The sequence below is a fragment of the Epinephelus fuscoguttatus genome, linkage group LG22, assembly GCF_011397635.1.
Source record: "Epinephelus fuscoguttatus linkage group LG22, E.fuscoguttatus.final_Chr_v1".
NCBI lineage: Eukaryota > Metazoa > Chordata > Actinopteri > Perciformes > Serranidae > Epinephelus > Epinephelus fuscoguttatus.
Genome location: NC_064773.1, coordinates 33,706,104 through 33,723,336, shown reverse-complemented (window position 1 = coordinate 33,723,336; position 17,233 = coordinate 33,706,104). Strand labels below are relative to the sequence as shown.

At 39.3% G+C, this 17,233-nt stretch overlaps 1 protein-coding gene across 1 annotated transcript in view; it reads left to right on the top strand.

Moving 5' to 3' along the window:
- The first annotated feature begins 559 nt into the window (after positions 1-559).
- mpped1 (metallophosphoesterase domain containing 1) overlaps positions 560-17,233 on the top strand; it is a 139,349-nt gene continuing 122,675 nt past the window's right edge. Inside the window, exons 1-2 of the mRNA XM_049567114.1 lie at positions 560-700; positions 14,133-14,515. Of these exons, the coding sequence (XP_049423071.1) occupies positions 14,337-14,515 (179 nt within the window). The 5' untranslated portion in view covers positions 560-700; positions 14,133-14,336. The remainder of the gene's footprint in view (positions 701-14,132; positions 14,516-17,233) is intronic.

The following is a 17,233-nucleotide window of genomic DNA, read 5'->3' as shown; positions in this document are numbered from 1 at the left end:
GCAATTGCACTGCCTGCACTGTCTATAGTTTCACCCCGGGCCCTAGGTAATCCCCACCCCCTTTGCACGCCCATGCTGTTGTACTTCTACTTCAGATACATTTTTTTTCATGCAGGACTTTCAATAGTGTACATTTACTCTGAGGTTCTATTACTTTTACTTGGCCTAAATAAAGATCTTAATACTTCTCCCACCGATGAATAAATAAATATATACAGGAAACTTGTCATAGTGACCAAGCGTGAAATGTGATGATATGTTAAAGACTAAAATTTTACTGTCAAATATGGGTTGTGGGGGAATCAGTATGTGGGTCTCAGTATCTAGACACCGCCCCGGTGAGCCCCGTGGGAGCTGTAAACCCTCCGGTGATCTCTGTCACTGTATGACCGGGAATGAGCTCTGTGGAGCCGCGCAGCAGCTCTCGGTCCTTCCTCCCTCCTCCTCTGCTCCTCCTCATTGTACCGCTCACCGGGAAATACGGTGGGCTGGACTGAGCACGAGAGAGAGAGAGAGAGAGAGAGAGAGAGAGAAAGAGAAAGAGGGAGAGAGAGAGAGAGAGCAGATCTCTCCACGACGCTCCACCGGTGCACCACGGGGTACGCATTCAAACTGACCAGCGCGTCTCTGTGAGCTCACACACTGTCCTCTCTCCACATCCATCACCGAGCAGCTTCACTGCAGTTGACCGCACGAGCCGGTAGGTTGGTTTCCTCTTCATTCATCTTTTAGGTGCATTTATGCAGAGGTGTCTTCTTCGTGCACGCGACACCGGAGCAGAGACTTGCAGGGCTGTGTATTCCCGGGTGCATTCCGGCTCGGGACCTTCATCTGAATGTCCAAATCTGAATTTTGCTCCCATGTTAGGGGGTCTCTGCGGTCGCCTGAGTGTAGCCTGGATTTTAATACAGGCATACATTCCCAGATAGACGGCTTTCCTGCAGGGCTCACCGGAACGCTTTTATGTCAGATCAGATTTCAGTAGCACCACATCGAAAAGGGCAAAGTCTCCGAGCACGGTGCAGGCTGGAGAGGCTTACTCAGAAAGAGACAGTTGGTGCAGCCTGTGGGACTAAAGTTTTATTAGTTGAGTTAAACAGAGCTTGGAGGAGGCTGCAGAACCTTAAGAGTGGAGGAAAGCTTGTAAAAAATGTGCATGAAGCTGATAATTGACTGAGCACTTTGATAATTCATCTTAAAGGATTTAATGTCTGATTTTAATTAAGGTTTGCAAAATTCTGCCTGCAAAGTAATTAATTGAAACAAATTGTGTGTGAATACATTAAAGGTGAAATTGGCAGTAACGTAAATTGAATAGCACACACACAGAGAAAAAAAACAACATTTTCCCCATATTTTTTACCATCTTGGTTGAATGTGTCTTGTATTATTTATCTAAATGGAATTTTCTGAACTCAACATATTTCTCAGGCTCCAGATCACACCAGCACAATCTCTAACATTTCCACACCATGCACAAAACAGATAGGCCCACTGTAATACAACAGCACACTCAGATGCACTTTAATTTTCTGTGTGTGTCCATATGGAGCAGAAAACGAGGGAATAAGCAGAGGAGATTGCCACACTTTAATGTGACGGGCGCTTGTTAAATATGAGAATGTGCCTGAGAGGAGAGAGCATCAATCAGACAGCCTCTCCTCTGCTTCTTCATTTATCTAGAACCTTGCCAGCATACCCGCCGTACAGTACAGGACTGTCTCTGCTCTATCTGTGGGACTGTTCTGGTCCATACTGCCACTGCTGCCAGGGGCTTTGTTTCTCTTCTCTTCTCTTGGATTACTGAACAAGGTAGAGGTCCACAGGATTTAGGGGCCCCTTATCTGGATCCTCTGTGATACCTGACTGTCCTTTATTCCTCTCATTTAAGAGAAGAACTCAGTTAATCGCAGATACCTAAAAGGTCCATCTGAAACATAATTGTCCATAAAGTCTGCGTAGTGTCTTTAATATTTTGTGGCAGTGTGGAACATGATCAAAGAGAGTCTTTGTCACGTTAAGAAATAATGCATTGAATTAAAACATAATTCTGACTTGGCAAAATAAGCATTCAGATTGATGCATCTCATACCATCAATTGTTGTATTATATCTTTATTGGTGAGAGGACACAAGCATGGATGCAAATCTTTATGTTTGCTTCTTTGTGCACAGTTTTGTGTTTCATTTAAAAAAATTTAAAAAAGATAATTCTACATCATTCCAAAAGCATGAAATGGTACAGGTGGTCAGTCTATTAAAAGCGACAAGTTATCGGTTCTTGAGTTTGAGTGGATTACTTAACGCTATAAATGATCTGCACTTCACCTTTGACATAATAATAATAATCATAATAATAATTGTTATATTTTTATATGTATAAATATTTGTATAAATATATACTTGTGTGCTCTCTAAAAATGTAAAAATGCTCTGCTGCGGATTTAATAGAAAACCAAGACATGGTAGTGTTCTGCCAGGGGATATGTCTTGTATGCCTGAAGAAGGTCTATGACTGAAAGCTTGTGAATGTATTAACTAGGCATTTACTTGAAAATGTTTCTTGTCATTGAAGATAGTCTCATTAATTGTTACAAGCTCTTGTAAGAACAAGAAGTGTGTGTAGACTCATAGCCATTCTCTTGTGTAATGCATGTCGAGGACTGTCGTAATACTATAAAATACACAGGGTTCCCTCGGACATGGAAAACCTGGGAAAAATAATGGAATTTCAAAGTCACATTTTCCAGGCCTGGAAAAGTCACAGAATTGGTAAAAATCATTGAACTTTTTGGAAAAGTCATGGAATTTTGTTGTGTTTAATAAAATTGTTACACTAATCTTCCATAGATTATCTTCCATGCAAGGTAACATAACAGAAAATGTATTTTCAGTAGCTGTCAAAGTAGTGTAGCTCTAATATGTGTCAGTGTGTGACACCGTTTTGTTTATCATCACGTACGTTTCTTCTCCCCGTCTCTCCCTCCAAGTGCCAGCAGGGTGAAATTATGTTTGAACAGAGTTTGAATGTGATATGTTGGAAAAATGCAATGAAATATATATATATATATATATATATATATATATATATATATATATATATTATGGGTCCTTGAAAAGTAATGGAAAAGTTTAGAAATTTTGTTCATTAAAATATGTGGGTACCCTGAACACAGCAAAATGTGATTCTCAACAGGTAAAATAATAAATGAAATGTACAATTAACCCATCATGCACATAGGTGGGTCAAATTTTGTGTCACCTTTGACCTGGGTGGTATACGTGTTTGCCACATGTACCCTTCATAGCAGGAAAATTTCTTATATTTTGGCATTAGGATTCTAAATTACAACTGCAGTCACATTTATAGCTGGTTCTGTTTCTTTCCTCTGACAGAAGCCTGTGTTTTAAACGTGTATGACTTAAGGATTCTGTATGATTCAGACAAACCAGGCTGTCAGATATGTCGTCCAATTGCATCTCTAGGAAAAAGTGTTCTGTCTGAGGGGCCACACTGCTGTCATAGCCTCCTCCTCAGTGCATCACACTGCCTTCCTGGTTTCTCCCCAAGAACTGTATGTCTTTTGGTTGTAGTTGTAGTTTTGACATAATAAATCAATAAATACAAACAGGGAAAATGCATGAGTGGACTTTCCCACGGATGGATTAATAAACGGTCCTAAAAGGTATCTGGACCAGATCCTCTGTTTGAGGCGACTATTAACATTCTTGTTCAAAAGTCAAACTACAAAGATTAGCAAAAAACACACAGAGATACAAAACAACCACAAAGAGATGGGAGAAAAACTACAGATAGAGAGTCCAAAAGAATACAAAAAGACACAAAATGTCCACAAAGAGACGCAAAACGCAGAATGACCACAGAGAAACACAAAACAACTACAAAGAGATGCAGAAAGACTGCAGAGAGATGCAAAACAACCACAAAGGGACGCAAAACAGTTACAAAGAGACACAAAATGCAGAATGACCACAGAAAGACACAAAATGACTACAAGGAGACACAAAATGACTACAAAGAGTCTTTGTGGAAAACCACGAAGAAAAGCAAAACAATGACAAAGACATCTAAAATGATCACAAAGAGATGCAAACTGACCACAAAGAGAAGCATAACAAACTCAAAGAGTCACAAAATGCTACAAAGAGACACAAATTGACCACAAAGAGGCACAAAACAACCACAAAGGGAAGCACATTTGCAGCTGATATGCAAGTGTCAGGATCTCTAAGCCTGTATGAAAATCTTGTCTGAAACCATTGATGAGAAAGTGAACAAACTCTTCATCAGAATAGTTGTGTAGAGCAGTGGGTTAAACATTTACTGAGGAGTGCAATGTGCTTTGCTAGTCAGTCTGCAGGTGTGGTTGGGATGTGGAGACAGCTATTCCTGCTGTGGTTACCTTTGCAGAAGGAGCAGGTGTGCACGAAGTGGCAGTTGTAGAAAACTGGCAACATTAGCAGTCTTCTTATATTGTCCATTATTTTCATATCCTTAAAGGTCCAGTGTGTCAGGTTTAGGGGGATATCTAGGCAGAAATGGAAAATAATATAACAAGTATGTTTTCTGTAGTGTAAAATCACCTGAAAATAAGAATTATTGTGTTACTGTGTTACCTTAAAACAAGCTGTTCCTGTCTACATATGGAGTGGGTCATTGTCTATGAAGTCTGTCATGATGCACTGCGGTGTTTTTACAGTAGCCTGGAACAGACAAACCAAATACTGGCTCTAGATAGGGCCATTTGCCTTTTTGTGTTGGCCTTTTTTGTGAGCCCACATTTGCAGGTGCTGAGCTAGCAGCCCGTCTGCAATGAGCCGAACAGCACCAGAGAAACAATGTTTTCTATCATTAAACAGCTTCAGTGTTTTTACTGGTTTAAATCACTGGCTTCATTTGTTTTATTCGGCTCCCAGTAAAAACTTCCTGAATACCTGGATCAGAAAAAATGCAAGCGTACATTAACAGGTGCTAGGATAGCGTTTGTCTCCAACGTGCCAAACCGTGTCAGAAAAACACTGATTTATGCTGTGAAACTGCTTTATTTAGTGTTTTTACCAGTTTTAATCTCCTGGTCCATTTGTTTTGGAGAGGAAGAGACCTCTGTCAATAATTTGACTCCAAAACTTCCTGAACAAATAACACTAAAGGAATTCTAACCAGGAGTTGGTTGCTTCTACAGTCCTCTCGCTAGGTGTCACTATATCTCCCTAAATCTTACATACTGTCTCCTTAAACCACTGTTAATTGCATTGATGAAAACTATGTTGAAAATTTTTTGTGAAGACCTCTTTTTCATGCCGAAAACGAGACAACGACGAGCTTGAAATAATAAAAACTAAGACCAAATCTAATGTTTAATTTTCTTCGATAAGAGGAGAAGTTCCAAAAGTTAGTGGTGGACTATTGGATATTCAAAAGCCGAAAACAGCCGTGCTTGTCATTATCTTCGAATACTGCATGAGCAACAGGCTGGTAAACTCCAGTAAATAGCCTGTACCAGGATTTTTCACTAGCCAGCAAAAACACAAACACGAGAGCAACGTCAGCTGTTGGTGCGAGCTGTGAGCTATAATTCAGCAGTAAATAATCAGCTGTGTGTCTGACTGTGGATGGTGGAGCTACTGAATGGATTTGTGGAGTTTGTTAGTTGCAGCGGTGGCTAGAGTTGCCACCTGTCCCGTTTTTCCTAGAATTGTTCTCTTTTTTCATCAGCTGTCCCGGGGAAAAAAAATCTCTCCCAGGACACAATTTGTCCCGTTTTTTGGGGAAAATGCAGCAGCAGCAGGCCAAAGAGTCCATCCAGAACGACGCATAGTGCGTCCAAATTCACACCTGTTCTTCTCTATGGTTTTTCTCCGCGACCGTGCGTCATAGCAAGAAGCCATGAATATCATGTGAAACAGCGGAATCGTAGCTTTCCGAATGTTTTCACAGCGAAAAAAATGATAAAGTTACACTAAAATTATGTATAACAGAGCTTTCATACAGCTCTGCACACACATTACTCTTGGATGGATTACTCGCGAATGCAGCATCGCACAGACATGCCACGCATATCACATGAAAGCGCGGGAACAGAGTTTTCCAGTGATACCACACACATTGTGCTGTCATCCCACCATGCTATAAATACAGATTAATTGTCTACCAAATAAAATCCTGACGAATTTCTTTACATTATACAGATCTTGTTAACAGTCACTTCATATAGTGAGGAATATTGTATCTTGCCACGTCTTAGGCTTGCGTGTGTTTCTCCCTGTCTGTCCACATTTGTAGTCCGGCTTTCAAGATGCAAATATCTCCATATTGTCCAGTTGACACTCCATCAAACTTAGTATGACAAGACCAGTGACTTCACCTTTGCGCACCCAGACAACTGTAGCCTAATTATGCATGTTGACAGGGCCGTAGTCACCATATACACTGAGGGGGACGTGTGCCCCCCTAATGCCCAATTTTTTTTTTTTACTGCAGTCAAAGTGCCAAATATTATCTTGGAGGAGATCATTGCACTTGGTTGACTATTTTTCTATTATCTTAGATGTAAATATTGCATGTTTATTTCAGATGAAACACATTTTTGACTTGTGAATGAGTCAATGGAATTTCTTGCAATAATGAAAAAATACTGGCAATCATGTCCGCCTGGCACATACCACATGTTTTGGACAGCTGTGAAGTGTCAGAATGTCCCAGCATCATGGTTCTTATATTGCCAGATTCCAGAGGGTCTCCCCTCTTCATATATGGCAGAATATGTCAATTTCCAACTTGCTATGGTGAGATACATGTAAAAATGTAAGAATTTAGTAACACAGATTTGTTTTTTTCATTGATATAAAAATTAATATAAAATACAGGGACATAGAAGGACATGTAATGATGGCAAATCTGGTCTCCTATGTCCGAATTTCATGTTCATTGGTCAGTCTGAACTTGTAATAATGGCCGAGCCCTCCACCTCAAACATTTGGTCGAGTGTCCCTTTTTTTCACAAATCCAAGGTGGCAACCCTAGCGGTGGCTGTTAGCAGTTAGCTCTGCTGGTAAACTGCTGTTCGGCAGCGGAGCAAACAGCCACCAGCCACTGGACTTCACAGCTGATCCCTGCAGGACTCCACTCAGCCTAGACTTAAGGAGGTTTATGGGTTGTTGCTGTCTGATAGGCAGGTAGGAGGCTCAGTTATCTGTGAGTGTAGCTGTGCTTTAAGTAAACAGTCTGAACTCAGATCAGTTTTCTCTGACAGAGATGAAAGTTTAGTTTTAATGACCAACTCTGTGAGAGGACACGAGTTTAAACTTCCAGGATAACATGCTGCAGATTCACAAAGAATCTGGGCTTTAATGAAGTTATTTAGCCTAGTGAGATGGATAAGTCAGAGTTTACAATGAACCTGGTACAAATCCTAGTCATCTCAAGCTCTTTTGAGATAGGAATTGTGTAAATTTGCAGGGAAGCCCAATCAGTCATTTTTTCAGCATTGGCAGTATAAAAACGAAATTGGGGAGTGTGGCAAAATGCCGCCTGCCTACTTTTGTATATAGAATTAGCCTTTTTTGGGGCAATGGGGAGAGTGAGCAAGTAACAAAACGTGTGGCTTAGCGTGTGACGTAAAAAGTGACGTGGGTTGGAAGCCGTGGCTAGTCAGGCTGCGATTCTCTCGTAAATCAGCCCGTTCTTCACCGAGCCCATCATCTGACGGTTAATGGCCTCTCCGTTTGTGAGGGCAAGGAGGGTGCGCAATGCCTTGTCTCCTCAGTTGCTCATCTTACAGTGTCTGTGTTTCCCTCTTGCTACTAGCTGCTCACTAATTCCTGTTATCAGCTGTTTCCTGTTTATCCACCACCAGTGGCTCGCACGTGCGGCGTCATCAACAGCCCCTCCCGTTGCGGAAGGCCACCTTGGTCTTTTTAAACTAAAAGGGTTCCACCAATGTGACTACCCTATGAGGCGGGAAATTGGGCGCCTCGGATCAACTTGCCATTCTCTGTGTGTATTAACAGTCGCAGCTGGCCAGCAAAATGGCCCAACATTAGCGAAAAATCTGGCAGTGTAAAAGGGGCTTCAGATTAGTTATTTGTGGTGTCAAAGTTTTTGAGAGTATATAGAGAGATGTTGAGCTTTTCAAATAATGATCAGTAAGTCTGTGCTCGTAAATCATCCCTTAAACCTGTCAAAACTGCTGGAGAAATGACAGTTTGTAAGTGTGTAGAAAGTATTTGTAGTTGTAGAAAAAACTTGTCTAGATGTAATCTTTATACAACCTGTCACCTTGATTCTTACTGATACATGAATTAGCCTCACTGGGTTGGTTTAAAGATTAAAAAACATACGAAAATATAATGACCAAAACTTGACTAAAACATTTTGAATTTCGTTAACTAAAACTAGACTAAAACTATGAAGGAAAAAAAGACTAAAACTAATAAGCATTTCCATCTTAAGACTAAGGCTAAATCTGAAATAGCTGTCAAAATGAATACTGCCTCAAATAACAAAAGTTGCTATAGGGCAGTTTGTATCAGTATTAGTCATAATGTGACACAACAAGTACAGTTTTCAATTGAATCTCTTGGTCTTATTTTTTTTTCTTGGTATTTTAAACTAACTTATATTTCAGCTGTTGAAAGCTGATTCTAACTTGATAATATATATATAAACAGATTCAGATTTAATCAAATGCTATAACAGATTACTCTTGGTATAGTCTAGGTGGAATAAAACATTTTACTTGAAAAAGAGTCAGAGTGAATAAAATTAGGGTGGAGTGTGGACAGTGGCGGTGGTGTAATGGAGGGTATATGCGGGTATACGGGGTATACTTCTTTTTCAATATACCCATATAACAGCCAAAAAGCCATTGAAATATACAGGAGAGTATACCCACTTTCTTCTTACTAACCTACCTTCCTACCTAGTAGTACATCTACCTCATCAAGAACCACTACACTACTGGACAGAGGGCATTGTTAATGTGTGAGCTGAAGCTTCAGCTGTCTTGTCTACATGATGTAGAAAGCTGCATTTGAGCCCAGTGTGTTATAATCTCGCAGCATCTGCTAATGCATCTTTCTGTCTCACACTGGCAGTATGCAGGGCTGTCACTGTCACATCCATGACAACAGAAACACATTTAAATATGCACGCACACACATCAACCTGTGTGCACACAGAACACACACATGTAATGTAGGCACTCCTGAAACACATCTTACTGAGCATGCTGGGATTTGCCCGTGACAAAAAAAAAAAAAAAGCGCAGTGTGAAGTGTGTATGTGTCACGTCAGTGTGCTGTCAGCGTGTGGGGTTGCAGTGAATGAGGAACCGAGATGGCGCGCCGACATCGCATGGCGGTCCAGGCGGACTTTGCCAAAGCCGTCTGTCCCCAAATTATCACCTCCGTCTCCAGCATCCCCGTCTTTTCAGCACCTCTCAGCGGCTCCGCTCCCTCTCAGCAGTCGCCAGAGCCTCTGAAAATGAGCTGCACAGCTGAATCCATTCTTAACGGGCAACACACACGTGCAGGCCTCACACACCAGGGACGGGGATTTAAAGGATTTCATTAATTCAGTTTATTATTTTATAACTCTGGAGCAAAAAAATCTAATGAAAAGAACATATTGTTCATAACAGCATACACAGGAAACATTTAAAAGAGCACAAACTAAAGGATATCTGTGAAGAATAAATCACTCGAGTTCTTGAGCTACAATTTGCAGCCTGACTAACATTCTGCATAACCTGCTGTGCTTAGGTTGTCTTTGTGGCTCTGTTAGAGTTAAATATCAGCTTTAACCTGAGCTAACAGATGCACTCGTACCGCAGTAGCTGGAGGAAATGCAGAGCTCGTCCGTGAGCTTTCAAAAACACCACAGTTCTATCATTTAATGGAATGCATCGCCGACAAATGTTTAAGCATACTGGTGTTTTTCACAGCCTTTGGCTTTTACAGCCAGTTTCCATCTGTATTTTCTGTCAGGCTGTGGATGACTAATTGTTTTTCTCAGCTTGTTGTTGGGTAGGCCCCGATAAACATCCATAAGACAGATCTTCTTTTTATAACGGTTATAGTATTGATTTGATACATTAATAATTAAGATCACAGAGAGGTTACACAGAATAAACCCTGAAATGTCCCCCACTTGTGACAGATGCCTTTTAACAAGTGACACACTTCTCCACAGTTTTGCTCTGTGTCCAAAAGTTAAGGATCACTATTTTCAAACTTACATCTAAAGTACTTGAAATTAGGACCAGAACTGCTCATTATTATTCTAGGATTGTCTGGTGATGTCACAAAATTAACCCAGCTATGTTTCCTATCCTATAGTCTCCTTATTGCAAAAAACTGCGACTTATTCATTGAAAAAATAAAGAAGTCCCCATTGCAAAGATGTGGCTCAGTGACCTTACAAACACACTTTATCCAGAGAGAATAAGATACACTCTTACGGGCAAACTTATGTATTTTGACAAGGTTTGGACATCTCTCACTCATTGTCTTACTTCTGTGACCTAGGGGTAGGGGTGGTGGGATGGGCGTTGTCTTTTTTATATATCATTATTATTATTTATTTATATATGTATTTTTATTTTGTTGTACATAGATATGTATGCATGTATATGCTGTGTGTATGGATGTATATGTATATATATTTTCTCAGTTATTACCATTCAGTATACTTATGTTGAGTAAAAAGGAAAAGGAGCATATTATGATCCAACTGCATGTATGTGTATTGATAAACAGTACTTGCTTAATTAAATGGATATCGGTCTACATGAGATCATTGACTTTTAAAATGCTGTATTTAAATGCCTGTATTAATAATATATGTGACATTTCTTTATAACAATGGCTGATTTATATAGTTTATAGTGACATAATATCCTCATATGATATATCCCTGAATGATCCTATTGCAATTGTAAATGCACTATATGTGGAAACTGCAGGGAACTTAAGAGTTTTTTAACATTTGAAGATTTTATTGAGGTTTTCCAATAAAGCCTTGAATGTCTGACATCATCAACTTAAAAAAAAACATCATAGAGCAAAATTTTCAATATGACTAAAGTGATTCATCAGATTAATTGTCTTTTTTATTACATCAACTTTCTTTGATGAATAAATGTAATTTAAGGTGCTGTCAGATTGCTACTAGACCACCCTGTTAATACAGTGTGCCTCCCTTTGTGAGCGGCAAGCAGGGGACCAAATGCTTTTGAAAATCTTGTTTTGAAAAAGGATTAACGGCAACAAGTATGGATAGAAGCAGAACATTTCATTAGATAAAACATGTTGCGAGTTTTGGAAATGGTACATTTATCTTTTTTCAATAAATTTGAACTTGTAGACTTTACAACCCTCTTGAGATACTGGGCAGTATTTGAGCCTTGAACTATTCATTACAGCCCTAATAAATAGTAACTAATAGCACAGTGAGTGCAGTTAAATTAAGGAAACACATATAAATTGAGAAACCAAAAAAGCAAATAAAGAGTACATTTTGACCAATTTAAGTCCAGGTACGAAGGGTGCGAGGGGTGGTGGATGGATCCAACAGCTACAGATTTTCATTTGAGTTGCTAGTGTTCAATCAATCAATTTTATTTATAGAGCCCAATATCACAAATAACAATTAGCCTCAGAGGGCTTTACAGCATACGACATCCCTCTGTCCTTTGGACCCTCACAGCGGATAAGATTGTAAAGCCAAACCCTGTTGATTTTTCCTAAACCCAACCATGAGTTTTTGTTGCCTAAACCCAACCATGTGTTGGCAAAACGTAACGACGTGCGTTTGTCTTTGAAGGGAAAAAAAAAGTCTATTTGCGGTGTTGTCCCAATATAGTGTATTTGTTTTGAAAGAGACTTATGCAAACTGTACATTTCCTTTGAAAGTGTATTTTGAAAACACACAATAAATGTAACAAGCTGTTGACATGGCGTCCCAGAACGTCAACAGCCAACGCACCCAGGGTACCTTGCAGATCACATGTCAAAGGGGAAAGTCCACGACCAAACATTGATATCTGACAAGGTTGGAGTGAGAATGTGTTAATCAAATGGAGAAACATGCTGCAAGTAGCTCGGGGCACAATGAAAACTGTTTCCAGGGGACACTAAACAAGGCGCACATGGCTGAAGTTAACCTAGCATAAGCTTATTACTTATTACTACTACTACTACTACTGTGTGTATTTGCATGCAATTTCTTTGTATATTGTGTGTTGAGCCTTCAGGGCCACTGTAGCAGACTGATTCCCAATCACTTCCATGGAGTTAGGTATATAGATACCACATAGGAGAACGAAAAGAGCACTGTTATGGGAAAGACCAATATGCTGAGTTTAGAGCTTCCCACAGAATGAAAACGTATGTGTGGCTGTGTGAGGAACACAGAGCAGCTAGAGCTGTATTTTTTTTCCTTAGCATCACTTCATGACTTGTGGAATGGGAAATTGATTTGTCAAGCTGTTAAGCTGATCAGATCCCAGAGGAGCAGCTGCTGCAAGTGAATGCACACTTTAAGACCCTGCATAATGACTGCTTTAGCTTCACTGTCAATGGGCCTGATGTTGTGCTGCTCCGTTTCTGCGCACAGACCACATGGTGCTATGCTGTAAATAGCTATTCCAGTAGCACTCCTTATGAATGGTCCAGCTCCATAAATAGAAAATCTATTTGTGGTGGCTGATGTTTTAACCATGGCACGCTGCCACAAATGAATGAATGTGTGGGGAAACTCTGGTGTTTAGGTATCAAGTCAAGTCAAGAGACTAAGATGCTGTTTGGTTAATTTAAGTTGTGAAACCTGTCTGTTCAACATTTTATGAATAAGATTTTAGTCTAGCTTATTAGGAAATTGTAAAAAATGCTCATCAGAGGTCAAGGTCGAGGTCTAAAATCCCAAAAATGTAGTTTAAAATTGTATAAAACAAATATCTTTTAATTTAAGTAGTTGAAATTAGAAAATGTTTGGCTTGAGAAACAAATTTAATTGTGAAGCCAATTATTTGTGATGAAATGTTGTTAAAAAAAATAAGGGTTAAGTGACCGAATGAGCGCTTCTTAGTCAAGCTTTCTGATACTACATACCTGTCACAGAGACATCATGGTGTGCAGGGACTCTGTTAAAGTTGATACCCAGTTTTTGAGCTGATTCACTGATGAAACGTTTAGTTGATTAATAGACAGATAATTGATCAACAACAATTCTAATTCCAATTCTAATAACTGATTAATGATTACAGTTATTTGATCAAGGCACAATAGCAGTCAGTACCAGCTTCTCTAATTCCAGGATTTATTGCTTTTCTGATTGTAAACTGAGTATCTCTTGCTATGGCCTGCTGGTCAGACCTCGGGCTCTCAGAACTTGGGAGTTGGGAGAATTATAATTTTGTTAATTAAAGGAACGATTCATTAGTTATTCGGAAAAAAAATTTTTTTTAGTAATTGTAGCCTTAAAATGATTAGTTAATCAATTAATCAATAAATCAATAAAGAAATTTTTTAAAATGCCAATTATCAACTGCGAGGATTCACTGTTTGTTCTTTGATGGCAAATTGAAAATCTTAATAAAGGTTACAGTCTTCAGATTAACCATTAATGGATGGTATTTGCACTTTTACCAAATTTGGCAAAATGCACCCACCTGTTGAATTCTGGCTGAATTTTTGAAACTATATACCTAGAAAGTGTTCCTCCAATGTTAAATCACTGTAAAAATTGACAAATATTGAAAAATAAATTGATTGAATAAGTCTTAGAAATCAGAGTCTTCAGAAATGGTTCTCTGTAATATTTATTTTATTTAGTTTAGATTGTAGTTTAGCCTATACATCCTCAGGAAGTTGTAGAAAAATGCCCATCAAGAGGTGCCAGAGAACAAGGTGACATCATCAAAAAGCAGTATTATAAGTATTACATTTCCAATGACATAAATCTTCCAATTTAAGAAGCTGAAATCAGAAAATATGTAGCTTGATATATGACTTAAACTGTGAAACTATTTTTGTTTGTTTCACCCCTTCTCTGAATTCCCATCTTTACCACACAATCTTTATATCAGCTGTGCTCTGTTGTGTTCCTCTCAGGTGTCAGGCAGCTGCAGAGAAGAGGAAGAAGAAGAAGAGGAGGGAGGAGGTGATGTTCTCTATCAGCTCACTGTGACCATTCAATCAGCGAGGGTTTGAGCCTCTCCTCGGGCCTGGACTATCTGCCCCACTATCTTAAAGCAAAAGGAACGAGCAGCTAACCTTCCTGACCTGACGCCTCACTCTCTTCCAGTCCCCACTGCCATGGCCTTCACCTTGTCAGAGATCATGGCGGCGAGACGGCAGCAATCTCAGGCTCAGTCACATGCCCAGCGAGGCAACAGGACGGCGGTGGAAGTGGATGAATATAGCACCAACCCCACTCAGGCCTTCACCTTCTACAACATCAACCAGGGACGCTTCCAGCCGCCGCACGTCCACATGTGAGTAGATAGAAGAAACAGGCCTGTACACATTCATGTGCAGCAGGGATGCTGCTTAAAGGAGCATCCAGCTGTCATTTACACTTACGGCACATTTCATTTTGTTGACCGTTTGGCTTACATTTCCTCTGACCATTGCACCCTGGATATAATGTAATAAATATGATAATAATTTGTTCTGCATTTATTTTCCATTATTTTTTAGATTAAAACCAAAAAAATATTTTTATGTTTTTATGTTAAAGATGTATTTCAGTGTTCAAGGAAATACGCTTGTTCACTTTCTTGATTAAAGAGAGCTCACTTGCAAACACCAGGCCACACTGCCTGTGTGAGCAGTGAATGCTGGCTACCTTGCTGAACTGCTGTGGCTCGCATGCGGACAGTTTGTTGCTGTGGCACTGCTGCAGAGCCTCCTGCTATTTTAACTACTGTACATCCACAATTAAGTTCCAGTACTCCACTTATTTATGCAGCCATCCAAGCCACAACATTTTCAACAACGTGGTCATGCAAATTATCCACAAGGAAAAACCTTGTGTTAAATGAAGGGATTCTGTCCACAGAAACATTGTCAGAAGCCTTTATGTTAACATGGAGACAAGAACTGGTGTTAAAAAGGAATATATATTTGTGTCTATGACAGACATAGACATTTAAACTGTAGTAATAGGTGGTATAATGCCAGTAAGATTATCAAAAGACCATTTTTTGTATAAACTTTTGCTAAAACCGCATGGGTCACATGGCAAAAACCCCACAGCAAGACTCCCTGATGTTCCGTAGCTGAGCAGCAGCTGCTCATGCAAGAAGTGTGGCTTCTCTGAACTGTTAACCCATGTGCTGAAAAAGAAAATACACACCTGTGCTGCTTACACAGACAGTGTGGCCCTGGCATAACATATTGGGCCTCATGCAGGAAGCATTATTATTTATTTTTGCTCACATCTATAATTTTTTTCGTTCCCACTGATTTCTGGGATTCACCAGTGTTTTCTTATTTTTGGTGTTGTTTTGTCTTAGGAAAGAGGAAGTTTACAAGTGGTTGAAAGCACACCAAGATAAGAGAAAAACTTCTCATTTGCACAGTCCACAATTTATTTGTCCAATGTGAGAAACCACAAGTTTTAGATTTGAGGAACATAATTTCTTACACAATTTGAGTTACTTGTCTTGTTTACTATTTATTTTAATCTAACGCAACTTTCTGTTTTGACTCCACTTCACTTCAGAGGAAGATGTTCTACTTTTGACTCCAATACAGTTATTTGATAACTTTATGTTATTAGCACATTAAGTAATAAACATAAAGTTATGGAGGTTGTGTCAGTGTTTCCCCTACCATTATATTAGGGGTGCGCCCCGCTCTCCCAACGGCACCAACGGCATCAAGTTAATTTTATTTAATTTTATTTTCTGTGTAGCACCAGATCACAACAGAAGTAATTTACGGTTACCTTTCCTATAGAACAGGTCTATACCTTGTCCTTTTATTAAACAAACTAAATAGCCTTGTGTTATTTATCTTATTTACACAACGGCATGTCATTTCTGTCTCTATGTGGTCGCGCCTTTACAATTCTCCTCTGCTCTCTGTATCACGCAAGGCGGAGTTCCACACCAATGCGCACGCTAGGGCTGACTTAAAATAATCGATTCATCCGATTCAAATCGATCGTCACTGGAATGACCCAATATTGATTTATAAAGTCCGAGATCGGCCGTTTAATATCTAAATATGATCAGGAAAATGTATTAACTATTAAGTTACATTTTCAATGCAGGACTTTTACTAGTAATTCAATTCAATTCAATTTTATTTTTAGGGCCCAGTATCACAGATTACAATTTGCATCAGAGATCTTTATAACATACAAGTATTTTTACAGTGTGGTATTAGTACTTTTACTTGTAAAAGTGACGTTTATTTTCACCACTGCAGGGGATCTTTTTTTTTCTTATGGCCTTTTTTTTGGTGGCATCTCTTGGAACAACAACTGCCCTTTTATAGTGTTTAGGAAGTGTTAGCTGTGCTAATAGGTTGCTTATGACCAAGTGGGATTCATCATTCAGCACACCTGGGTAAGAGCAGATCTGGATGGTTAAAATATTTGGTGCATCTTGAGTTAACTTCTATTATTTTTCCTGGCAACAGAAGATTAAGAGAAGTTTAAGAGAATGTTGCTGGATGAGGCCCACTGTATCTTATTTAGCTGACCTATTCAAAGACAGAAACATCAAGGTGTCAGTGTTTGGTTGTGAAAGCTACATATTGAAGCTCATGCTTGTAACAGCAACATCCTTAAAAGGATTTCTGGACTTGACACTAAGTTGACATTATTTTGACTTACTGTAATAACTTGTCATGACCACCAAGTTGGGCTACACAAACACCAACACAAGAAGAAAACATGCTGTTTTTTTCTGTTCTGAAACAGGTTTATGATAGTGGCAGGCCTAGACTGATAATTTTCCTGTTTCATATGTATATTATTATATATATCTCATATTTAGTCAGAAGCCTCTGTCGTTCTGCCCTTGTTTTAATTTGCTGTGGCTGCTGTTTACTGTTATTGCAAACTCAACACTCCCTCTGTGTTTACCTGTTGTTGTGATAAATTCAGCATTGCGTACATTTCCACAGCACTAATTCCACATACAACAAGAGTCATGTCATACACACCACTCTGCTGCCTTGAGTTTAGCAGAAATGCTGTT